General features: G+C 40.4%; 1 protein-coding gene across 8 annotated transcripts in view; it reads left to right on the top strand.

Moving 5' to 3' along the window:
• MTUS2 (microtubule associated scaffold protein 2) overlaps window positions 1-26176 on the top strand; it is a 507260-nt gene that overhangs the window by 356882 nt on the left and 124202 nt on the right. For all 8 annotated transcript variants that reach the window (XM_057489951.1, XM_057489952.1, XM_057489957.1 and 5 more), the window contains one exon: window positions 16968-17066. In XM_057489951.1, coding sequence (XP_057345934.1) covers window positions 16968-17066 — 99 coding nt within the window. The remainder of the gene's footprint in view (window positions 1-16967; window positions 17067-26176) is intronic.

The raw sequence follows: 26176 nt of genomic DNA, 5'->3' as shown, positions 1-26176 counted from the left end.
GGAGGGTGGGGCCCCCCTAGAACTCAGGGGGTTAATCAGATAAAGTCAGATAATCAGTTCTCTGCCAGAAGGGACTCAGAGAGTTAACTCCCCTTGCAGTGTGAGTTCTTTCCACATGCTCTGAATCAGAGCTGACCTTGAGACATGCTCCAGCTAATGCAGGCGAGACAGGGCAAGGACATGGGATAAGCATCACGATCAATTTTCCTAAAAATGCTGAGAGAGATGAGTAGCATTAGAAGAACAGGAGGGACTTACCTTAAAGGAAAGATTCATTTTTAAAAGCAGAGTTGGGAAGTTAGATTACTGGCCTATTCTTTGGTAATCAGCCAACAACCTATCTTAAGGCAGGGCAAGCAGTCTTAACTGACATACTGTCTCTCATTGGAGATAGACATCTTGAAACCTCATGACAGGCCTATGCCCCCTCCAACCCTTTACCTCTATTCCATTTGTAACTCTGGGGTGGAAAATATGTTCCCAGCTCAGGCAAATAACCTTTGAAGCCAAAATCAGTCAAAGGGAGAAATAAAGTGGGAGAAACCCATTTATTGATTATAAGCAGTCATCCACTTCTGCTCACCTGTGTCTCTCATGACCTGGCTGCCAAAAAAGGGACCCCACCAAACCTCTCGGGTCCAGGTATGCCCTCGCTCCTGCACCCTTGTAATCACCTATTTGTATGGAGATGGACAACTTCTCTCCACCCTTTAAAAGCACCTATTGATATGGAGATGTACTAAAGCCAAGTGAGGCATACTGGAAATATTGCAATTTTACCCACACCATTCTTGAAAGATAAATAATGACATAGTGTCTGTCATCGGAGATAGACATCATGAGACCACAAGTCAAGCCCATGCCCAACAACCCCCACCCCTGCCCTTTGCCCCATTCTTGAAAGCCTTAAAAGACAGAACCCTAAGCTCTTTGAGTGTGCCTCCTCTCTGAGGTTACCTGCACTCCCCTTTCTTGGAGTGTGTATTTTTAAGACTTCTTACTGCTCAACTTAATTGATTTTGTCCCTGGGCTCTTCCAGTGGTATCTTTGTCACTTTGCTATTTCTAGACTTTAAGCACCAGTCTTCACTCCCTCTGTCCTACTTGGGTAAGTTAGAAAGGGCTACTGAGAGCTCTAATGTGAGCTTGCAAATTCCCATCAGTGAGCTTCCCCTTCCTCTCTGCTTTATTCAAGTAAACCTCCCTTAGTCTACCTTGACTCTGGCCTGTTCTTCCCTTAGAGTGTATTCAAATAAAACTTTTGCTGTGCTTCACTACTGTGTCTCTGCCCTTCAGTTCTCTGTGGCAGCAGGGACAAGAACCGAAGAGAACAAACTAACCCCCCCTAGCAAAGGCAGCATCCCGTAAAGGGCACAGAATAACAGACACAGGGATGAAAATCCAAGTACAACAAAGGGAAAAGCCTGACAAAACTGGGCTCCGAGCTTCCTGGCTAAAAGGGCAAAAGGAGAAACACAGTCAGAGAAAATAAAGAGCATATCGCTTCATCAGAAGAGAGAAAATTACTTTCCAGCACAAAGTTTTAAGATTTAAAAATTTTTGTGAACTCTTAAAAAATCTGTTGAACAATGTAACGGACAACAGTTTTGTATGTTCTTCAATAATAAAATAATTAAAAATAGTTTAAAATTTGGGAATAATCATGACATGAAACCTGGAAACCTCTAAAACATCATATATTTAACTGCATAAAGATTTTAAATTTCTTCAGTGAAAGGCATCATAGAGTTAAGGGTGACAAAACTGAATGAATGAAAATGCTGCAACAGAGTGCTAATATGAAAATCGATAGGGAAAACCCAACTTAATCTGAAAAATAGGTAAAAGATATGAATGGGTAATTCACACAGAAGTACAAAGTGGTCAATGACCATAAACACATGAAAAGATATCCAAATTCCCGAATAACTAAATACATTCAGTTTTTAAAATAAGATGCCATTTTTTTTCATATTAGATTAGAAAAACGTAAAAAGATTTATTATAGCCAGTGTTGGTAAGTATCTGGCAAGGAAACACTCTTGTAGTGTTAGTGGAATGTGAAACTGCTAGAATCTTCTGGAGGCAAGTTGGTGAATATCCATGAAACTTTAAATGTTTATAACATGCAATCTAGTATTTCTACTTCTAGGAATCTCTTAGAAAATCTTTGCTCAGGCAGCAATGATATATGTATAGGAAACTCTGTTGCAACATTGATTATAATACTAAAAAAGTGGAACCAATCTAAATATCCATCAATATGGAAATATTTAAACTATTTCTTACATCCATGATCAATTAAATCAATGGTACAAGATTAAATAAGAGTTGTTGGAAAAGATTTTTTCTTGGAGCTTAAGAAATATAGTCTAGAAGAGTGCCCGTATCAAATCTAACTATAAGCAAGAGTTTGGAGATCCCATAGGAGTAAATGACTAGCATGTGCATTGACCTGTCCCTCTAAAGCGAGAGTTGTCTTCATTCAATTTATGATGGCAAATAGGTTGATGCTAATTTGTTTTAAATGTAATATTCTGTTGATAATTGGAAGGATGATTAGGTTTTAGACACCATGCTTTTATTACAGGCTTTTCTTCTTTTTAAAGATTCATTTATTGAGCATTCTCTGTGCACTATGCAATATGCTTAGGGATTTAAATACTTTGACTTCTTTAATTCTGGAGGAAACGAGGGTTTACAGAAATTAAGTAAACCCTCCACACAGGATCATAGCAGCTTCTGTGTAGCAGAACAGGAATCATTCTAAGTCTGTCTGAAAAACCTGTATACCTAATCTCTGCGTTGTGCTGCTTAAATATGCTCACTCGGATAGAGGCCAATTAATTGCATTTATTGAAATAATTACCATTGAAAACTACATCTTAGAGATTGAGTTCTTCTTTCTAGGACAATGCTAGTGACTTCACATATAGTTTCTCAGATCCCCTACAGTAATTCTGTAGTGTGTCCATGCCACAGGCTGCAAGCTAGTGCACCGTACACACTAAATGTGTTTGGAGGTATAAAATATGGTCCATTCCTAAAATATACTCTTCCTGCAAGTTAATAATGATAATTACCTTATTGACATCAGCGTGATGACATCCTATCCATGGCTGCATAACAGGAAGGTTCCCAAGAGTTTTAAAAACTTAGTCTTGGTCCTCAATGGTTATTTTTCTCAAAATTTTCATGAAAAGCTTTTCTGTTGTTCATGTGTCAAGCACAAAATGTCAGCAGGGCATTGACCCATATAATTTTGCATAAATAGTCGGGCTTTACCGGTTGACTCTTCAAACTGGTTTGCAATTATTGTAGCAAGTAAGAAACTATTTTCGGTTGAAAATATTGATCTGAAGATAGATTATTTCTTGGTCAATATGTCCTCTGAGTCTGTCATGTTGTCATGATGTATTGTAGAAAATAAAATTCTCTTTTTCAGCCCAAGGTATAGAAGGACTTCCTATGGTTATAGAGAATGAACAGTTAGTGTCTTTTTGTTTGGGCTGCTGTTCTTCTGGGAGAAGAAGGCTGGGAAGAGGGAAGCTGTTACTCTGTAAGCTACAGAATCTCCACTTGCATCAAGAAAATTGATTTTACTTCTTTAAAATCAAATTGTTATCTCTCCATGAAATCCCACAGATTTGGGTGTTTCTGGGCATAGTATAATTTTAAAAATACAGTTATCTTGTCAACACCATCAGAACATGTTTCCTGTGCACTTTGATGTACTTGTGTGCTGGAGAGCCACCCTGACAGGTTCGCCCATCTTCCATCTGGGCTGGCCAAGCATTGTCTCTCCTTTCTGGGTGCATCTTAAATAAAGAAACTAACAAAGAGCTTGCAGAAACAAAAATGTCCTGTTTTAGGAAAAGAGGGCAGGTAAAAGGGTCATTTTAGCTGCTACTGTGACCCTGGCTCCGGATGATTTGGAGATAGTAATTACCATATCATGTGATCTATGCTCTTCTAACATGAAGAGCTCTGAGAACATGTTACTGTTTCTGATAATGAAAGAGTCGTGGCACATCCCGGTGCTGAAGCTTGCACTGATTCAGGAGTATTCAGAGACCTCCCAGGCCTTGAAGGGGGCGAGGTCAGGCATTTCGGCTGCACGGGGCTCTTCGGTGCAGACGGCGCATTATTGCTTAGCCCTGAGTGTGTTCTCCCTGAGGCCGAGTCTCAATCGCAAGCACAGCTTCAACTCATTTGTCATTGTGAAGCCAACCGGGGAACCAATGATAGGTTGGGGATAGAGGAGGTTACAGCAGGTAGAAGTGTTTAGAAAGTATCTTCGTGGGAGAAAAATAAAGGCAATGAATTTGAGTCCCATTCCTTTGCCCGAGGTCACAGCAACAGAAACAGACGGTGAATCTGATGTATGAACTGTCTGGCGGAGGAGCCGTCCCACCTCGCCATTCAGAGGCGCATTCCTGCGTGTCCTAGAAAGACACGCAGCCCCCTGTTCCATCTGGTGGGGAGGTTCCCAGCCCCTTAGGGCGGGGCAGGAAGCACTGTGAATCACAGTCCATGGGGTCAACTCCCACTTGTCCCACGGAGGGACGGCAGGTGAAATTTGGATGGGTGGGTGTCCATTTACCAAGAAAGATTTACTAAGCACCTTCTTTGAGTTAAACACTTTGCTGGATACTTTGGGAAATCGTGATAAAATGAGACAGGCTTTGTCCCTATGGAGATGGTGATATAACAGGAGAGAGAAACATAAAGCCTGTACTTACATACTTAATTATTTAATTACAGTTCTGTGAAGTGTTGTGGGAGGGAAATGAGTATACAGTGAAGGCATGTGTACAGACCTAATGAAGTTTGCAGAAAACACGCAGGCAGAGACCTGAAGGATCAATAGAAGTTGCCAGAAAACAATGGTGGGGAATAGCATTCCATGCCACTGAACAGTGTGAATTTCCTCTTTGTAAATATTAGAGGTTCCTAAGGCTCCCCCACCTTAAAATCTTGGACTAGGGCTGCTAACAATGAGACACCCTGTTAACTGAAAATATGCTACCTTCTTTCCGCTTTGAACCCTTTTATGGAATAATTTGCCAGCTGCAAAATGGTCAAAAGACAGCATGAAAAGCAATTGCTCAGAAAGTTCACAACTGCCTCCTCCATCCCTAGCTTTAGTCATCACACAAAAAGGTTCACTGGGACAGTTGGATATTTTTTTTTAAAGGCACTCGAGTTTAAAACTCTAATCACCTGATCCTCTACTGCCAGTTTAGGGACCTAGGATGCTATTTAACAATTATAATTGAAATGCCACAGAATGATTCCAGTAAGGGAAGAGATACATTAAACTTTCTCTACTGTGCTTTCCAGATTCTTTCAGAAACAGTAGGAAGAATAATATTTTAGATAATTTGGAAGCATTTTAGGACAACCCTGTGGTACCAAAGGAGAGTTATACAATGCTGTGACTCGCCTTGCTATTAAGCCACCTGCAGGCTGGTGTGAAACCTTTTATCTTGTGGCAGCAGTTCAAAAGTAGGGCATGAAAACCCAACTCTCACTTAAGAATATGTACATGTACTGTATCTAAGAGGTGCCATGGGAGCTAGACCAGCGGTAATAAATGCAAATGGTCTTTTAGGGCTCTGTTTTCCATTGTGATTTCTGACATTTATGTGTTTCAGAACTCTGCCCGGTGTACTATAAATGCATTGTTATGCAAATCACATGATGTAGGCCAATCTTTAGCATCATGAGCATACAACTTTGAATTACGTGTCAGTATTTAAGACTTTTCATTTCTTTACCCAATTATTAATCCTTTACCAGCTATCTCATGTTGATGGCAATATCATCCAGTTTCTAAGATACCTAAGAAAAGAATAGTACATTTCTCAGACTTTGCCAAGTCTTCATGTCTTTCATCTTCAATCTGTCAGTCAACACATTTGTACTAAGAACTACTTTGCTAATCAGTAACCACCCAACCACCCCTAGCTGACAGGAGGCTACACCCCTCCATCCTGCCCTCCTGCTGCTGGCCGTGGCCTTTCACCTTTCTAAATACACATCTGGTCCTGCTACTTCCCTGCTTAGGGCATTTTAGTGGCTTTCCATTGCCTACAGGCAAAGATTCAGACTCACTGGGCCGGCACACAGGTCCTTTCTGAGAGGGCCTGTCTACCACGCCAGCCTTCTCTTTCGCCAAGCCGCCACCTCGCACCCCTGGGTCCTTGAAGGGCCTGGGCACTTAATGCCTCTTCTTCACTCACACTATCCCTCTGTCCCTTATGCCTTTCTCCCTGCCCTACCCAACCACTTGCCAAATATCTGATTCTCATTCAAGATGGCTATTTGTTGATTGCATAGCTGTGATGAGTCCTTCACTAGCTTAGGCCTTGATGATCACCATCATCATGAGCAAGACCATAATGGACTTGGCCACTTTGGGAAATAGTGTGTCATTATTTATAAAGTTCACTTGGGCCTTAAGAATTCTGCTTGTGGGTATATGAGAAATGCATACACACATGTATCAGGAGACTGACTATACAAGTATGTTCAAAACAGCGTTGCTTATAATTGCTAAAAACTCTAAGTAGAATCAATTCAAACTTCCATCAGTGGTAGAATAAACAAATACATTGTGATATGTGCATATAGTGCATCATAATATTCGGAGTGAATTAGGGCTACATGCTACAATACTGATGAATATACGAATGTAGTGTTAGTAAAAATTGCAAGACAACAGAATGCACACAGTAGAATTTCACTGATATAAAGTTCAGAAGCAGATGTAAAGATATACATGGAGTGGCAAAACTATAAGGAGGAACAAGAAATGATGATCAAAAATATCATGACAGGGGTTTCTTCAATGGGAAAGAGGCTGGAAATGTGCCAAGCTTCCAGGGTGCCAGTAATGTTCTCATGTTCTAGTTCTTGACCTGGGTAGCAATTTCATGGGTGTTCGCTTTATAATTACTTGTTCAACTGTAAAAATAAGTTTTAAGTATTACATTTCACAATAAAAAATGTTCAAAGCTGTATAATAGTATTTTGTTAAGAAAAAAATATATAAATATGCACAATACAGTCTGAAATAATGCATTTCAGTGGGTTCACCGGGGCTCTTGCTGGGTGAGAAAATGGTGAAAATGAAGAAGAAGTGTATTTTCTCATTTTTCTACCATAAATATGTGCCACTTATAAAAAGGAAATAACTTATTTAAATATTTATGTATATGTGATGACGGAGTCTTAATCTGTCATCTTAGCCAGATAACTTAGTTTAAACTCTAAGCAGTGGCAGCCAAAGCTAGTTTAACTTCCTGTTTATTTTCTGTATTTTCATTAGTCATTATTTCATTGACAACCTCAGTTTCCCATTTATTTAAAAAAAGCAAATAGATAGATAGATATCACAATAAGTAATTGAACTGTAGTCTAATTTAGCTTTCAATTGGATTTGCAGGGGAATTCAGATATGTTGGAGAGAAACTCAGTCAGAATATTCGTCTTGGTCTAGGGAAGGTGGAGGTCACAGAGGGCCAGAGGTGAGGGGGGGGCTGGCCTCAAGAAGTGAACCCTCCAAGCTCATTTCCCACGTTCTGTCCCTGCACGAGCTGTCCCTTTACGCCTTGCACCTTTGCATACAATGCCCCACCCTGCTGTTACCTCTCCTTCTTGGTGAGTCTCCTGCATACTTCACGTCTCAGCTCCAACATGACCTTCTCTGGTGAAGCCCTACCTCCTCTTCCTCCAAGCTTCGAGAGAAAAGTCTTTATCCAGACCTCTGGACTGGCACTTGCCACATTATCTTGTCATTACTTATTCATATGTCCCACTGATTGCTGACTTTCTGGAGATGAGGATTCTGTATTTTTACTTTGGAATCTCCCATCAGCTAATATCATCAAGTACAATGGAGCCACCCAATAAGTATATGATGAATGAGGGGATAAGGGAATGCGACGGAGCTTTCAAGGGATGAATAGTTCAGAAAATAAGAGAGGGCTGATGCGGACTTTAGTGAAACTAGAGGATGCTAACAAGAGAGCACTTATTTAATACTAAACAGACCTGGCTAGAGACTTTTTGTTTAAGTGGGGAAAATGTTAGCTCTGAAGAGCACAGTTTTATTGTGCTCTTGAATGAATGTGAAAGTGAATTATTGGGTGGAATGAGACAAATAATCCAGACCATTTCTCTCATTTTGGCTTACCTGCCTAAAAGTGCCACAATGAGTAAAGTCCTGCTTGTCTATTTTAAAAAATACAAAGTATTTTTCCTACCACAACTTACTTATTCACATTTTCTTAGTTCCTAATAGATCACATAATGTCTTGATTCCCCAGGAGAACTGGATTCTTTTCTTCCCACAAATCCATCATATTCAGAGCTTTACTCATTTTGTGTCTGGAAGTGTGTAAAGTGATTGCTCATTGCTCACTTAGGATATGCTGTTTATTGTTGGGGGAGAGAGAGGTCCTGGAGAAGAAATAAGGAGAAAATAAGAATAGGTTTCGAAATGTCAGTAATTCACCCAATCTCAGGGTTTATTTCATTGTCCACAGAGGGAGTGCATGATTAGTTACTATTAGTGCTCGACTCATTTATTTACAAATATTTACCGATTGAGCAATTCTCATATAATGTATTGTCTAACGGCGAATATGGGCAGGTAAAAGGATGATAGTGTAATAACGTTGTAGCCACAGAGCATAACAGAAACACCCAGGGACTTCTAGGATGAAGTCTCTGAAAGATAAGTTGGAACATAGTTAACTGGAGACAAGAGGAAGTAGGAGGGTGCTTCAGGGTTTTATAAGATAAGTAACACCGGTCTGAATTAAGAAGTTGCAGTGACTATGGAAGAAAAGTGAAATTAAGTGAGACGCAAGATGTATATTTCACAGGATTTGGCATTTTATTGCATGTAAAGAAGCAAGAAAGAGGGAGGAGATGACAAAATCAACATTTCTGGCTTGGGCCAAAGACACATTTGCTGAGAGAAGAGAGGACTGAGGAAAGTTTTGGTAGATGACACCGAGTCCAATTTGGGGCATATTGAGTGTCATGTGAATGGGAGATATCCAAAAAGACACATTTATATATAGGTTGGCTATTAGATGTATCTGGAGCACAAATAATAGGAGTTCTATGGTGAGAAAACAGAGACATCAGAGGAGATGAAATCATCAAAGCAACATTTCAAGAAAATTTCCCAGAACTGTAGGATTAGAGTTTGCAGACTAAAAGGGATAACCAAGTGCCCAGTGTAATTAATGAAGAAAACCCACACCAGGCATATACACATGAAACTTCACACCAGTCAGGAAAAGAAGAGGTACCAAGAGCTTCCCGAGAGAGGAAAGATCACACACAAAATGCTGAAACTTAGAATGACGTCAGACTCCTCAACCACAAGCCCAGAAGCTACAGGAGAAATGGCTTCACAATTCTGAGTAAGATGATTGCTACATTAGAATTCTGGATTAAGCCAATCAACCATGGAAACATTTTTCAGCTGCGGAAGATGTCAGATAACTTACTTCCCATGTACATTTCTCTGGAATCTCAAGAAAAATGTGCCCTACCAAAATAGGGAAGAAGACCAAGAAAGAGGAAGATATGAGGAGTCCAGTAAAAAGAGACCCAACATAGGAAAGATAGAAAGAAATTGCCCACAATACTGATTAAGGAAGATTCCAGCCATCGACAGTCCTGGGAATTAAAGTGGAGAATAAAGTGGAGAATGAAGGGCTCAGGAAAATGAGAAGAAACCATTTACATAATTTTGATGGGGGAGTTGTGCTCTGATAGAGAGCTTTGGGGGAGAATTAGCAAAAAATATATATATATAAATAGAAAGAGAGAGAGAGTGAGAGAGAAATCTAAGCCAAAACAAAAAACAAGGCAGCTATTAAATCCAGGAAAAACAAAAAGCCATGCAAGTAAGCACATTGCTCAGTTGGGAATAATATTTATGTAGCTGTTAACAAGATCAACAATGAATTTTGTCTTAACCAAAAATTGCAACACAACTGTATCGATGAGGAAGGTAGTGTGGAAGGGAGCCTACAGAGAGCAAAACTGTCATTTCCTATTGTAGGAGACTATTAAAATATGACTAAAATACAAGTTTCAAGAAATAGCAGTATAAGCATTTTACTTAGATATATGGAGGTAGATACTAGGAAAAACAGATTGAAAGGTTGATGGTCATGAGTATGAATTGCGTGTATGGAGGGTGGGACAAAATACTGCTGTTCTTTTTGTTTAAAGCCTCGAGGAATGATCTTTTAGAAAGGAACAGGTATAGAACTTTGGTTTAAAAAAAGGAATGCAAAAGATGAGAAGAAAAAATAGGAGAATTGCTGGACTGTGTTGTGGCTGCAGTTATAGCTGGTGTCTATAAATTTGGGGGCCCCATCTGTGTCATTGGGTACTCAGCTGGGCTACAGAAAGTTGACAGCTGGGTTAGGATAGGATTGGGTTCTGCAGTCAGTTGTGACCATGCTGGCTTCTGCTGCCTCTGTGATAAGAGAACAGAAGTGTGGTCAAGAGGATAGTAGAAGCGAATGACATTGGGATCCACTTTAGATTGGATAAGAAAGGAGGTGAAGACACGAGGAGCCTGGTAGTTAGGGAGTAAGGGGATCCATCGCCTAGATTAGGGGAGTGAATTTATGGGGTGGAAGTAATAGTGGGACAGCTGGAGGACAGAGGTTGTGCCCAGAAAGTGGGGCATGTGAATTTCAGAGGTGAAGTTCAGGTGATGACAAGGTCCAGGGTGATGCCCAGGGGTCTTGATTGAAGGTGCCTGGCAGGAGTAGAAGACGTCAAAAGACTGAAAGGCTTGGACGTCAGATGATTTATGCATGAGATCACTGACATTTAGCAGATGGCAGGACCCAGGAATGAGGAGGAAGACCGTGCCTGGGGGTGAGTGTTGTGCAGTGGCCATGCTGTAGGTGATCGCAGGGGGACAGTGTTAGAGTCGACCAGCCAGAACTGTGGGGCCTCAAAGGAAAATGGGTTTTATCTGAGCATGGGGGCTTCACGTTCTGGTGAGGTCTCAAACAGGAGGCCTCCTGACTCAAAGATTAATTGGGTGAAGAGGATCTCACCCAAGGGGCTGCTCTGAGAGACTGGGGAGGCAAGTGAGAGAGGGAAGTCATTTACAGAAGGACTAAGGGGTTCTGCCTGGTGTGGACTAAGTGTCAGAGAGAGGAAGGCTGGGGTCAGGGAAGGAAAGGTCATAGGTATAAAGCTTTTGCAAATGTAATATTTGTCCTAAAAAACCCCACTTCTTCATTCTTCTGTTCTTTTCATAACAATCTTCAGAATTAAATTACTCCTTAGTTTTATCCCAGGGAATAAGTAGGTCTGCATTTTAAGTCTCATTTTAGTGGGCCCCTATTTGAAGACAGACACCCCTTTTATTCTCTGTACGTTGCCAACTACAGCATCAACCCTCATGCATGCAGTAAGTGGTTGTTGAAATGAATAAGCCTTAAATAAGTTAAAATTCAGCCTTCTCTCAAATAGAGTCTGATATTCCAATCGTTCCCCTCATTCACTCTGTTCTCCACCAACGTCAGATATTCCTTCTGATTTAAAAAAAAATTACTATTGGCAACTAAAACTGTTTCCTTCTCTTCTTGTCCCTTCAGTTCCTCTGGATTGTTCTCTCTCTCTCTCTCCCTCTTTCCCTCCCATAACTCATCCAAGTTCCTCTTTTCTTTGATATATTCCTGTCTAACTAACATTCCCTTTCTTTATTCTATTCAATCCCTGTAAATCTTCCCTTGAAATGTCCCACCTTTCTGTTTGTCTCTAACTGAAATCACTGTCCCTGCTTCCTGACAGCATCATGCATTTGTTCTCTCCGTCTCCTTTTGGTTTGCACCGGCACAATAATAATTGCTTGCACTGTCGCTGTGTTTGCGTTTTATTTTTCTTCTTGCTCCTCTCCGTCTTCCTTCCACGGTTTTCCATATTCCTTGCCTGGGAGTGGGTCTGTAGGGCCAGGGGAAGAATCAGCCCGTTACCTATACTCTCCCAGGTATATGTAGTAGGAGCATTAGACTGGGTGCGGAATGAAGCCTATTGCCCTGTGTATTTCTTTATCCTTTTTTGTTTCTTATCTTTCTTTACTTACACTGAGGTTTACTTACAGGAATTTGTGGCTGATTGTGTTTGAAGTTAAGAGCCTGTAAAAATCCCCTTTGATTTTTTTTTTGATGTGCTTACTTCTTTTTTTGAAGCAAGTATAAAGCATTCTTCTAACTATTATCTTAAATCTAACTTTTATCCCACTTGGATGGGCTCAGTCAGGATCCTGAATTAGCCCTTGTCATTTGTCATTTCATTTTGTTTTTAAGATGACAGCCTCATCCTCGAGCAAGCCCATCACACTTGACTGGCAGTCGTAGCCACGTCCTCACAGCTCCCATGCAAGAGGTCTTCGCCTTTAGCATCCAAGATAAACGGGGGGTTGATCACTTTTATGATGTCCGGTTCAGAAATAAAACACAATGTGGGTCTTCTCCCAGCAGGTGTCAAAGTCACTCCTATTACTGTGAAAGGCCCTTGTCCACGTGAGAAACTGTGCATGGAGTGCCAAGCAGCAGTCTTCAACTTGGCCTTTGGCATACTTTTTGCTGCTTTGTTTAGGGTGAAACGCTTTAGGACCATTTGGATTTGAAGAAATCATCTGAACTTGGGTGATTATTATTAGTGAGAGTATTTCAAATTAAGCCCTATAAATTCTCCTCTGGGACCAGAAAGCGGTTGGCATTTCCTCCTCTGTTGTCCCTTCCTCCCACCCCAAGGGCTCCCGGGGTAGGGCTCTGGATTTTGTAAACATATGTCCTTTTACAGAGCTCTGAAGCTCCACATCCACATACATGAGGTACACCGACGTACACAAGCCATGGTTTTTACCAACAACGACCCCCTACGACATGAGCATGTGTGTATTTATATTAAGGTGCTATTTTCTCTGGCCGGCATCATACCGTTCAGGTTTCATTTGGTTGCCAGTCACAGAACCCTAAGTCAGACTGCCTTAGGCACAAAAGAAAGCCAAAGGTCGGAGGCATTTTGGCTCACATTACTGGGAAGTTCAGGTCATGGTGCTAACGTGAGATATGGCTGCACCTCGTTGCTCAAACAGTGTCGCCGCAGATGTCCCCCTGTCTCCCGGCCCCTCTCCTCCTCTCCTGGCTGCTGCGTCACAGAGGCTGTCCAAGTGGAGACAAAGATGGTCAGTGGCAGTTCACGCTTATATCCAGCCAGCTTAGGCATTTTCCAGAAATGGAATTATTTTCTAGTAAACCCAGCAAAACTCTCAAGATAGGGCTGTCATTGCCCCATCCAGGATCTTACGTTCATTCGCCAGCCAGCGTGCTCCGTCACACTGGGCAGGCCTGGGTCACATTCCCGCCTCCAGATCCGCGTGGGTCAGCCTCACGCAACCACGTGGAACAGCACAGGGAAGGGTCGGTTCCCCAAAGGTCAGCATGGGTGCTGCTCAGAGGAGCTGGTCAGGCCAAATGAGACACATCCAGTCGAGGAGTAGAGTCCGTATGGGGGAAGGAAAACACGGAAAGCGGAGTGGGTCTAAGGAAAGGGTGCTATTCAGGAGGAGGTGAGGAAATGAGGGAAATCTTCATAAATAAGGGACAGGACTCAGGTAGCTAATACAGGCCAAACATTCAGTGCCTTTTTGGTGAGTAGAAAGAGGTTATTTATTCATTCAGTTAGAGAATGTGTGAAAGACTGAATAATGGCCCCCAAACACAGCCATGTCCTCATCACCAGAACCTATGAACGTCACCTCCCATGGCCAAAGGGACTTTGCAGGTATGACTAAGTTAAGGGATTTTGTCCTGAGATGGGCAGGTTATCCTGAGTCATCCACGTAGACCCAGTGTAATCACAAGGGTCCTTATAAGGGGAAGGCAGGAGGTGTTAGCGGAGAAAGCAGAGGTTGGCATGATGTTTGAAGGTACAAGAGGGGCCACGGAATACTGGGAACCAGAAAACTCAGGGTAACAGGTACTGCCCTGGAACCTCCTGAGGAGCCAGCGCTGCAGACCGGAGAGACAGGTGCATGCTCCTGACCCCCAAAGCCATAGGAGAATACATTTTTATTGCTTAAACACTGAATTTGTGGTGACTTGTTCTAGCAGCATCAGGACACTAATACAGAAGGCTTCCGTGATGAGACACACCCAGAATAATGTTTCCCCAAATGTTTGGGAATCCTGTGGTGGACACCCAAAATTCACCACCACATTGTTTCTGTGAAGTAGCCAGGGGACCATCTCATCCTGGGCTGTGCTGTCCAGTGCGGTGGCCACTGGCCCACCAGCAGTGACTGAGCACTTGAAAGGTGGCCAGTGCCGAAGGCTGAAGTGATCCTGACTAGGTGGGTTTCATAAAATATGACAATGAATTTCATTGTACTTTTACTTTTTAAATGATATTGCTAAGAAATTTTACATTTTGTAAATGGCTCATGTTTCTATTGCATAGTGCTGGTCTATAGGGCCTTGTAGGCGCTGTAAGGGGTTTGCGTTTCACTCCGAGCATCCGAGGAGGTGTTGGGAGGGTTTTGAGATTAGGAGTGACGTGTTCTAGCTTAGATTTGAAGTAATGCATCTGCTGCTGTTGGGAGAGTAAGTGGAAGGGGGACAGGAGTGGGGGTGGCGGGACAGGAAGGAGTCTGTGGAGGGAAGAAGAGGGTTTCTTGGTGACATGGGCTCTGCAGAGGCCATCAAGGGGTGAGAAGGGGTCAGACCTGGAATACAGTCTCAGAGGAGAGCCGGCAAGCTGTGCTGATGGGCTCGACAGGGGCAAAGAGCAAAGAAACAAATCAAGAAGGCTCCTGATGTTTGGGGCCTGAGCACAGTGAGTGAGTGGGGTGTCACTGCCTGGAAGGTGAAAGACGGGGAGTAGGTGAGCTAAACATTGAGAAGCATATTGAGAGTAGGAAGAAAAAATGTGGGGTGGGGGGTGAGAAATACAAAAGAGAATTCATGCCTTAGAAGGTTTAAATCAACAAGACTAACACAGTTTGTCCAAAGCCGAACAGAGATTATGACAGGAGTGTGGGTGGAAGGGCAGAAGGCAGGTGGTCAGGGATGGATGGGGGTGAGGCAGGGGTGACGGGAGGGGAAGTGGTACCAGTCAGACCAGAGGGAAGAACAGGAGGCAGGGAGGTTGGACCCACATACCTTCCTCTCTCCCCTTTTACACATTTATAAAAACCCCTGAACTGATCCCTCCCCCTATCAGGTATACACACGCAGATGCAGGCACTTGTGTGCACACACATGTAAATAATCCATACCAGTGCTTTTAAAGCTGTCAAGGAAATTTTGAAATATTTCAACCTATTAAAATTTAAAACTAGAGCTCAATTAAAGATACCATAAATAAGTTTTACAAAGTAAAAACCTGGAAAATATAATTTCTATATTAGGCAAAGATTAATATCCAGAATAAACAAACAGTTCTTATACATCCGTAAGAAAAATGGACAAAGGGTTTAATTAGGCAATTCTTAAACAAAGAAGTACATGTTACCAGTATGAGAGAACCCTAAGTATCTAGCAAAAACTAAAATGATTGAGACCTCCGTGTCAGGAGGGCATAGGATACCATAGAAAGAGCTGCCCTCGTACACTGTGGTTGGGAGTATAAATGAGTAGCTCCTTTCTGAGAACAGTTGGACTGTGTCTAGCAGTATTCCAAATGGGAAAACTCTTAATTTAGCAAAAACACTTCTATGCACTTTTTCTGTAAAGATAACTGGTACATGTGTACAAAGAAACAAGTAGAAGAATGTTTATTGTGGCTCATTTAGCCATTTTAGCAGCTAAAACTTGAAATCTGAATGTTCACCAGTAGGAGAATGGGTAAATGACTTTTGATATATCTTTGCCATTAATATGATGTGGCATTTTAAAAAGATCTACAAATACACTGATACGAAAAAAGATGTTTCAAAATGTGGGTAGGTAAGAAGAATTTATAGTATGTGATTCATTTAACCAATTCATAGCTGTATCTATATATGTGTACATACATTGATAAATACCTAGAAAAAGTTCTGTAAGAATAAATGCCAAATTGCTATCAGTGGTTACTTCTGGAAGAGGAGTGAGGTTGCAGGGTTTGGGAAAAAGTGGTACATTCATGTTCTGCATCTAAGGAACTGTCACCAGGGCTTATTTTTGAAATAACATAAGAAACTATGCTGAAGTGGAGGTGGGTGTAGGTACGTCCAGGTCTCTTTTATATCTTTAATCTTCTATTCATTGTTCTGTGACTTCTGATGAAGATGATGTGAAGGGAAATGACCGTGCCCAGCTCACAAGGGAGAAAAGCTCTGAGCCCCGTGTGTCCCTGTCCCTGGACATTATCTGAGGGGCACTGCATGCTGTCCTTAGCTCCTGCCCACGCACAGGTTTCCCATGCTGCTGCAGCCAAGAGCTGAAGGCACTCTAGGTCACCTCTGTGGCCCGGCTGCGTGGAAATTAATTAGAGGCCGAGCACGTCCCCTGTGGCTGGGTTCTCCATGACGCTGGAGTCATTCGCAGTTATATTCAGCTATAGCTTCCTTCTCTGTCTTCTGAAAATCTGCTTCAGCAGAAAGCAGGCAGACTGAGTTGGTGGCTAAGGACTGTTTAATTCCCAGTTTGCTAGGGTCATCGGGGTACAGTGACCTCCAGAGACAGGGGCATTTTTCACCAGAATCAGAGACAGTCATGTGCTTACTCCCTGACCAATACAACCGGATTCCCCTTGCTGTGGATGACGGTGCCATTCCTGAAGCACAGGGGGTGGTGACCATGGCAACAAATCATCCAAATATTGTTTTCTTCTGTTTGCCTTTTGTTAAGCCTCCCTTTCCACAAACCACTTGTGCTACTGTTTCAGCTTTCTTTCCTTTTTTTCTCTTTAAAATACATATAGGGACAAAGAAAGAAGTACAAAAAGATCAAGATGCTAATAAGCCGGCTGTTTCATCTCCTAAGAGAATAGCAGCTTCAGCCGCCAAGCTTCATTCACCAGGTATTTAAGCAACGTGATCTGTATTATCCGGGGAGAGGACTTAAACTTGAAATTCATTTTGTTCAAACGTCATTAGTAAAACAACGCCAGCCCACGTGGTGTAGGTGATTGTTCCAGGGCTTGATGTACATAGGCCGCTATGTTCTGACTCTGAATGACATGAGCCAGCATCATTGTATCTTAAAAAACAAAATGTTACCATGCTGTGTCTAAGTGGTAAAATCTTCTCTGTGTAGGAGGATCTGCTATTCTGACAGCATGTAAAGATTATCTATCATTGAAAAGCAGACTTAAATCTAACTTCAAGAGATAATATTTTCTAAGAAGAAGAAAAACAGAGAAACAGTGAATATCAGATACTTGTTATTTTGTCAGTGAGGAAACATTCAGATATGAATAAGCTATGCTGAAAATTATTTATAGTGAAAATTCATATTGTAAGGCATTAAGGCCTTGTAGAACAGAAGACAGTAAAACCTCAGAACGTTTTCTTTAAGCCCAAACATAGTAGCAACAATAGCAGGTAATGTTTGAGTTCTTACTGTATGGCGGGTACTGTCCTAAGCTCTCTAAATGTATTCATTTATTTAATGCCCCCAATAATGCCTGTGAGACAAGTAACCATTATTGCCTCTCGTTTTACGTGTGAGGAAAGTGAGGTACAGACATTTTCATTAATTTGCTCAGACTCACAGGAAATAAGTAGTAGAGTCTTGGTTTGAATCCAAGCACTCTAAATCCCAAAACTAAATGCTTAGGTGCTACACTGTTAACCAGAAACCTTGGAGAACAGAGAACTTGTTAATACTCTAGATGATTAAAGATGTATAGGAAATAAGCCAAAGCCGTGCATGAGAGGGTCAGGAGACAAAGCCCGGTGCCTAAGCAGGGTGGGAGAATCCATTCAGAGGATCTCACAGAAATCTGGAATTTCTGAACGCAGTGGATGTCCTCACTGGGTGAACCCAGAAGAGAAAGAAAACTCACCCTGCAGGAGGAGCCCGGCCACTTGCTTTGGCTCTGAGAGGAGGAGGAGAAGGCGGGCGAGCCCTCCCTTGGGCCTTCTCACCCCCAACCTCCCTTGCCCCCGTCTGAGAGCCAGAATCCATGCAGCCACTGTGGTCTGAAAATTCAATTTAAAATGCTGTAGTTCTTGTGGCCACTCAGGAGAGTAAAATGTGAAATTCCCGCACACAAGGAAATAAGCCACCTTGAGTTAAGGTCCTTATATGTTCGGCGAAGAGTGTAAAAGATATTAGAGCATAAAGATATTGTGTAATTTTAGACTTTGTTGAGTTAAAATATATATATTAAGATCTCTCAGATAACTAATACATTAGAGCATGTAGTTCAGAACCAGGAGAAGGAAAAAACTTGAAATGTGGGGGAAAGTTTTCAAGGCAAACAAAGGCAAAAAGGGGAGAGAATGAAAAAACAGAGAAGAGGAAGGATGGGGAGGTGAGAGGAAGATGGGAGAAACTGAAAGAATAAGACATTAAATACTATATTTATTGTATAAATATAATAAATGTTTATAATATAAGATATTTTATAATATAAATATATTTATTATATAAATAATAAGATGTTTTATAATATAAATATATTTATTATATAAATAATAAGTATTTGTAATATAAGATAATAAGAAATGAATTCAGATATGTCATAATGAATATATATGAACTGAACTTTTTAGACTAAATCAGATTTAGATTACTAGATGGATTCATTTATGGAATAGTCAAAAAATATTAAGGGCACATCATATGCTGTTAAATCTGACTTTAGACTGTTTACAGAATGCACACCTAAAATTTGAGAATATTACAAGGTTGAAAATAAGAGAACTAAAATATTTGCACCTAGTAAACACTAAACAAAGCGAAATTTGTGGTGCTATAGGTTTGAAACATCTTTATTGTGGTATAATTAACAAATATTGCATTATGCATGCTTGAAGTGTACAATGTAGTAACTTTTGGCCTATGTATACACATGGGAAACCATCGCCACAATCAAGATAGCAAACACAGCCATCGTCCCCAGAATGTCCTGGTGCACTTTGGTAATCCTACCCGCCTATCCCCCTGTAACCCCATCCCAATCCCTATTCTGTACCTACATATTAGTAGGAATTTTCTAAGGATTCTCTAAACAGAATCATATAATATGTACTCTACTTTTATCTGGCTTCTTTCACTTAGCATGAGTATTTTGAGATCTATCCATGGGGCAATAGTCCATTTCTTTTAAGGGTGGATAGAATTCCACTAGATTTTTTAAAGGTAGAATTGTGTGTAGATACCACAAACCTATTAATTCAGTTTATGGGGTATTTTCCCCAAGGATTTGGCTGTGACAAGAAAAAGCTGCTATGCACATTTGTACAAGTCTGGAGTATGGACATCTGCTTTCATTTCTCCCGTGAAATTACCTAAGCGTGGAATGCCTAAATCATTTGGTAGCTATGTGTTTAACTTTTTTTTTAATGTTAAGAAGTTTTCCAAAGTGGCTTTACCTGTTTATATTCTCAACAGCAATGGGAATGCTGATGAGAGATACAGTTCCTCCACATCCTTGTCAATTCTTGGTATGGTTAGTCTTTTTAGTTACAGATATTATAATAGGTATATATTGATATCTCCTATGGTTTTAATTTCCCTAGTAACTAATGATGTTGTAATGTCAAGCATCTTTTTAGGTTTATTTGACATCTGTATATATTCTGTGATAAAATATGCATTCAAATCTTTTGACATCTTTATTAGGTTTTTTTTGTCATCTTCTTACTGAATTTTGAGAATTTTTATATATTCTGATACATTTTTTTTTAGTTCTGTGATTCACGATTCTTTCCCTATGATCTGTGACTTGTTTTGCATTCTCCTAACAATGTCTTTTGAGAAATAGATGTTCTAAATTTTCATGAAGTCCAATTCATAATTTTTTTCTTATATGGACCATGTTTCTGGTGTTATCTAAAAAATGTTTGCATGACCCAAGGACACAAAGATTTTCTCCTAAAAGATTTAGAGTAATAGTTTTTATATTTAAGCCTGCCATTCAATTTGAGTTAATTTTTGCATATAACGTGAAATATGGCTTGAATTTTTCTTTTTTGCAGAAGGACTAAACTAATTTTGCAGAAGGACATGCAACAATTTCTACTCTAATCATTATTATTTCTTTTCTTTTGCACACACTGGGTTTAATTAGCTGATGTCATTAGTATGAAGTCTTTCTTTTCTAATGTGAGTGTTTGGTATAATAAATTTCCCTGTACATACTGCTTTAGCTGTAATCCACAAATTTTGATATATTGGGTTTTATCTTCATTCAGTTCAAAATAATTTACAAATTTCCCTTTTCTGATTTCTTCTTTAATCCAATATAATTTAGAGCTACATTATTTAATCTACAAATATTTGGGTCTTTCCACAGATCTTTCTGATCTTAATTTAATTCTGTTGTGGTTGGAGAACATACTTTGGGTGAGTTGAATCTTTTGAAATTTATTGAGACTTGTTTTCTGATCCACAGCAAGTCTGTCTTGATGAATGTTTCATACATACTTAAAAAGAATGTCTATTCTGCTGTTCCTAAGTGGAACATTCTACACATGTTATGGGACAAGTCAGCAGAGAGCATTGTTCAAGTATTTTATGCCCTTGCTTATTTGCTGTTGGCATGGTTTATCAGTAATTGAGAGAAGGCTGTTGAAATCTCAGAATATAATCAGGGATGAATATGTTCCTCCTTTCAGTTTTATCATTATTTGCTTCATGTATTTTGAAGCTCTGCTATTAGGCACATAAATGTTCAGGGTTGTTTATCATTTTGATGAATTGCCCTCTTTGTCATTATGAAACTACCCTCCTTATCTCTGGTAATACTCTTTTCCCTGAAATCTACTTTATGCAATATTAATAGTGTCACTCCAGCTATTAGTTTCAGCTCTTTCCATACTTCTCCTTTCCATCTATTTGTATATTCAAATTGGTTTCTTACAAGCAGCATATAATTGGCTCTTGCATCTTTACCCAACCTTAAAGCTCCGTCTTTGATATATGTTTAATGTTATTGAATTGATTGGGATTAAATCTACCAGTTTACTATTACTTTCTATTCATCTCATGTGTTCTTTTTTCCCTAGTTTACTGCCTTCTTTTGCATTAATTGCATGTTTTTATGATTCCTTCTGTCTCCTTTGTTGATATATTAGCTATCTATGTCTTGCATTACTTCAGTGGTTGCTTTAGAGTTCATAATCTACATGTTTAACTTTTCATATTCTAATTTTAAGTGATATTATATCACTTCATGTAAAGTTCTAGAATCTTACAACATTAGGCTTCCACCTCTCTCCTCCTGGCATTTGTGCTATTGTTATCAAACATTTCCTTTTACATAAATTATAAACTCACACTCCATTACTATTGTTGATTATTTTAAAGAGATTTAAATAAGGAAAAAGTGTTTTAGATTTACTCATTTAGTTCTTATTTCTAATGCTCTTCATTATTTTACGTATATCCAGATTTTCATCTGGTAATCATTTTTCTTCAGCCTGAAGAATGTCCTTTAACGTTTCTTGTGGTAGAGGTTTCCTGGTGATAAAACCTTCAGTTTTGTTTCCTTTTATTTTTGATAGATACTTTTACTTTGTTCAGAATCCAAGTTGGCATTTTTTTTTTCTTTAAGCATTTAAAGATGTTCCACTGTCTTCTGGTTTATATGATTCCCAATGAAAATCAGCTGTTATCTTTGTCTCTTTGTACATAATGTCTTTTTCTTCTCTGGCAACTTCAAAGACGTTCTCTTTGTGACTGTTTTTGAGCAATATGACAACACTATATTTCAGTGTAATTTTCTTCATTTTCTTGTGTGCTTGAGATTTGTCAAGATTCTTGGATCTGTGGGTATACAGTTTCCATAAAATTTGAAAAAATTGTGCCCATTATCTCTTCAAAGATTTTTCAGTTCTATCCCCTCCTTTTCAGAGACTCCAATTATACATATATTAGGCTTCTTGAAGTTGTCCTACAGCTCCTGTCCAAACCGATACTCTGTTATTTCTTTGGGCCCTTTTTTGGATAGTTTCTCTTGCTATATATTCTCTAATCTTTTCCTTTCCTTTTCTTTTTTAAAAGTAACATCCATTTATTAGTTCTATAGATCACAGTTGTTTAGGTCAAACATCTAGGTGTGGCTTAATTGCATTCTCGGCTCAGAGTACCACAAGGCTGAAATCATGGTGTGAGCTGGGCTGAGTTCTTGATTGGCAGTTCTGGAGAAAAAAAATCCACTTTCAAGCACATTCGTGTTGTTGGTAGAACCAGGTTGTTGGAGTTGTAGGACTGAGGCTTCTGTTTCCTTGCTGGCTGCCAGGGATTACTTTCAGCTCTGCTTGCCATGTGGCCCATTCTATCTTGAAAGCAGTAATGGTGTGTTGATTCCTTCTCTGACTTCCAATCTCTGACTCCCTACTCTGCAACCAGCTGGAGAAAATTGTTTTTAACAGGCTCACCAAGGATAATCCTCTTGGTATATAATATAATCTCATGATGACAATAGTATCTTATCACAGTCACAGATTCCACTCCCTCTCAGAGGAACCATGCAAGTGTGCTCATCTGCTCAGGCTGCTATAACAAGTACCTCCTGGGTGGCTTAAACAACAGAAATTTACCTCTCAGAGCTCTGGAAACTGGAAGTCCATCAAAGGTTTGGCTGATTTGGTTCCTGGTGAGGGCTCTCTTCCTGGGGTTTGCAGATGGATTCCTTCTTACTTTGTCTTTACATGAGGAAAAGAGAGATGACCTCTCCCACATCTCCTTAAAGGGGCACTAATCCTATTCACGAAGGCTCCATCCTCATGACTTAATTAGTTCCCAAGGCCCCACCTCAGAACACTATCACCCTGGGGATTAGGGCTTTAACATATGAATTTTGGGGGGAACACAAACATTCAGTGCACAGTGGCAGGGTCTGTACACAAAGGGGCAGAAATATTGGAGTCCAGCTCCACACACGTGGATTTTGAGCTAGCCCTGATGAATAGAAACCTGGAAATGCTACATAATAATAGTGGAGAGCCTTGAGTGGGTGGGAGGCATAGTGTTTGTGTTCCCAGAATCCCCTCCTTGCTTCCTTCATTTTTGAGGATGATTCTCCTGTCTTCAGAGTGCTGAGAATCAAAGATCAACTGGCACACCAGTGCCTGTATGGAACCCTCGAATGTCATTGGCCTAGGAGTGGCTTTCTGAGTGGTGAATTCGAGGTGTACTTCCCTCCCCTAATGATGTGTAAATTCATTGAGGACAGGGACCATATTTTCTGCAATCATTCTCATTTACCAAACAAAACAAGCCAGAACAACAAAATTCCCCTGACTCACATATTTATGACACATTTCTCTCCCTGTCTTTCAAGTCAGGCTTGGGAAAGAGCAGTCCGTCTCTGTCCCTTTGCTTACAAATGACTCCTCTCCTCGCTGCCATCCAGCTGCCGTTCCCACCGTTCCCCTGATGCTGCTGCTGCCAGGGCCGCAAGTGGCTGCATGTTTGTTAAGTCTGGATGGATGAGTCCTATTCCTTGTCTTATCTCTGTGGTGTTTGGCATTATTGATCATTCCTTCTTCCTGAAATTTTCCTCCCTGCACCTCTGTAATACCACTCTCTGCTGGTTCTCAGCTTGTATCTGCAAAGGCACGTACTTAGTTGCCTTCACTAGAAACTCTTCGGCGTGTTCTGAATGTTGCCTGGTTGCATAACCCAAAGTAGAGCTACTACACTCCACCTGGGTTCCTGACTCCCTGGCAAGTCACTCCAAGCAGGAGGCTCAGGCGATTGTAGGAATCCCTTGAATCAGGTTCAAACCCCGGCTCAGTGGCTCATGTGATGTATGACCTTAGGCAAATAACATGACTTCTCTAAGTCTCAGTTTCCTCTTCTGTAAAGTGAGAATTATAGGTATGCTGCAAGCTTGTGGTAAAGATTAGTGGTAATAGTTCAAAAACACCAACGTATCAGAGCTGTTTCTCTTCCACATATCTAAGCTTCTTGATAGCAAAAACCATGTTATAAGGGAAACAAGACATTCTAATATAGCTGTTTTGACAATGGCATTTTCATAAAATGGCAGCAAAATGTTCCAAATAGACCTTTCTGAGACTTTGCATTAGTTGAGCTATAGTTCACATACCATAAATTTCACCTTTTTGAAGTATACAGTTCAGTGGTTTTCAGTATATTCATAAGGTTGTGCAGCCTCCCCACTAATTCCAGGACATTTTTGCCCCTAAAGAAATCAGTACCCATTAGCAGTCACTCCCCAAGCCCCACTTGCCCCAGCCCCTGACAACCACTAGCCTGCTTCCTATTCTCTGGATTTGCCTTTTGTGGACATTTCATACAAATAGAATTATGTAATATATGGCCTTTTGCACTGGTGTCTTTCACTTAGCATAATGTGTTTTAGGTCCATTCATGTCAAAGCGTGAATCAGCGCTTCATTCCTGTTTTGGGCTGAATATTATTCCATTGGATGGTCACATTTTGTTTACCCATTCATCAGTTGATGGACAGTTGGGTTGTTTCCAATGTTTGGCTCCTGTAAGTTATGCTACTATGAAACTTTGTGTCATTAATCTTTCTTTTCCTATGTAGTGTCTAATCTACTCTTAATCCCATCCATCATATTTTTTTGTCTCAGACATTGGAGTTTTTAATCTCTCAGATTTTTATGTAGGTCTTTTAAAAATCTTCTTTGCTTCTACTCAGCATTTTCAATGGTTCCTCTAGCTTCTTGAACATATGGTATATAGTTATAATAACTGTTAATCACCTGTGCCATTTATTGGTGGGCTTCAGTTGGTCGCGTTTTCTCATTACGGGTTTTATGTGAATATACTAAATTTTATGGGTTTCTCATTATGGGTTTTTATTATGGGTTTTGTGCTTATTTGCATGCCTGAGAATTATTTTAGATGCCAGATACTGTGAATTTTCCCTTGTTGAGTACTGAAATTATTTTTTAATTCTATAAATATTCATAAGCTATGTTCTTTGGCTAAAACTATGTTACTTAGGGAGAGTTTGATCATTTTGGGCCTTGCTTGTCAGCTTTATTAGGCAAGTTCCAATTGGCAACAGACTAGGGCTAATTTTCTCATACTATTGAGGCAAAACCCTTCTGAGTACTGATGCCCCATGAATTACGAGGTTTCCCATCTGGCTTACAAAAAAAAAAAAAGTACAGGAACCAGAACAAATTTTGGCCTTCTGTCAGCTCTCGGATTTGTTCCCTCTAAGCCTTTGTGGAGTTTTTTTTCCTGCCCTTGGACAACCTCCCTTACAGGCATGTACCAACCAGAACTTGGCTGGAAACTACAGGGGCCCCTCTGTGTGTCTCCCGGACTGTCTCTCTGTGGAGCTCTGTCCTCTCCGCTACTGTGCCTGGTAACCCCTGAGTCCCCTGAGCCCCCAGCTCCATTTTCTCAACTCGAGGAATCTACCAAGACTCCACTGGGTTCCTGGACTCGCCGGGAAGTCACTCGAAGCAGTAGGCTCAGGCGATTGTAGGAATCCCCTCAATTATTTTCAGACTCTCAGGTAGCACTGCATTTCATTGCCTAATGTTAATGTCTTGAAAACCATTGTTTTATGTATTTGGCCAGTTTGGAGGGGATGGTTTCAGATGAGACGTAAGTCTGACACTTCTTTCTCCATCTTGGCCAGAAGTAGCTAGTTTTTTATATAAAAATTTAGCAATTGCTAGAACATTGTTAAACCACAATTTTTTCATCCTTAGATGAAGAAGGTTAGATTTACCTTGATAAATAGCATGTGTACTTCTTGCAAATAATAAGATATTTCCTGAAGGTGAAATCTTTTATGTCCACTTAACATTTTGTCTAGCAAGTGGATTATAGTCACCAATTTTTCATAGGTGGCTTTGGAAACGCTGATGATAACTTCGTGTGTTTTCTGTTCTTCTGTACATCAAAATGGAAAAGAATCTGCTCCTTCCATGAAGCGGGAAATGTAAACCCTCCTTTCTAGGGTACAGCAGGTCCCTTATGTGGCTGGGGCTGCCCAACTTAGTAA

This window comes from Manis pentadactyla, chromosome 2, assembly GCF_030020395.1.
Source record: "Manis pentadactyla isolate mManPen7 chromosome 2, mManPen7.hap1, whole genome shotgun sequence".
Taxonomy (NCBI): Eukaryota; Metazoa; Chordata; class Mammalia; order Pholidota; family Manidae; genus Manis; species Manis pentadactyla.
This window is presented reverse-complemented; position numbering and strand designations above follow the sequence as displayed.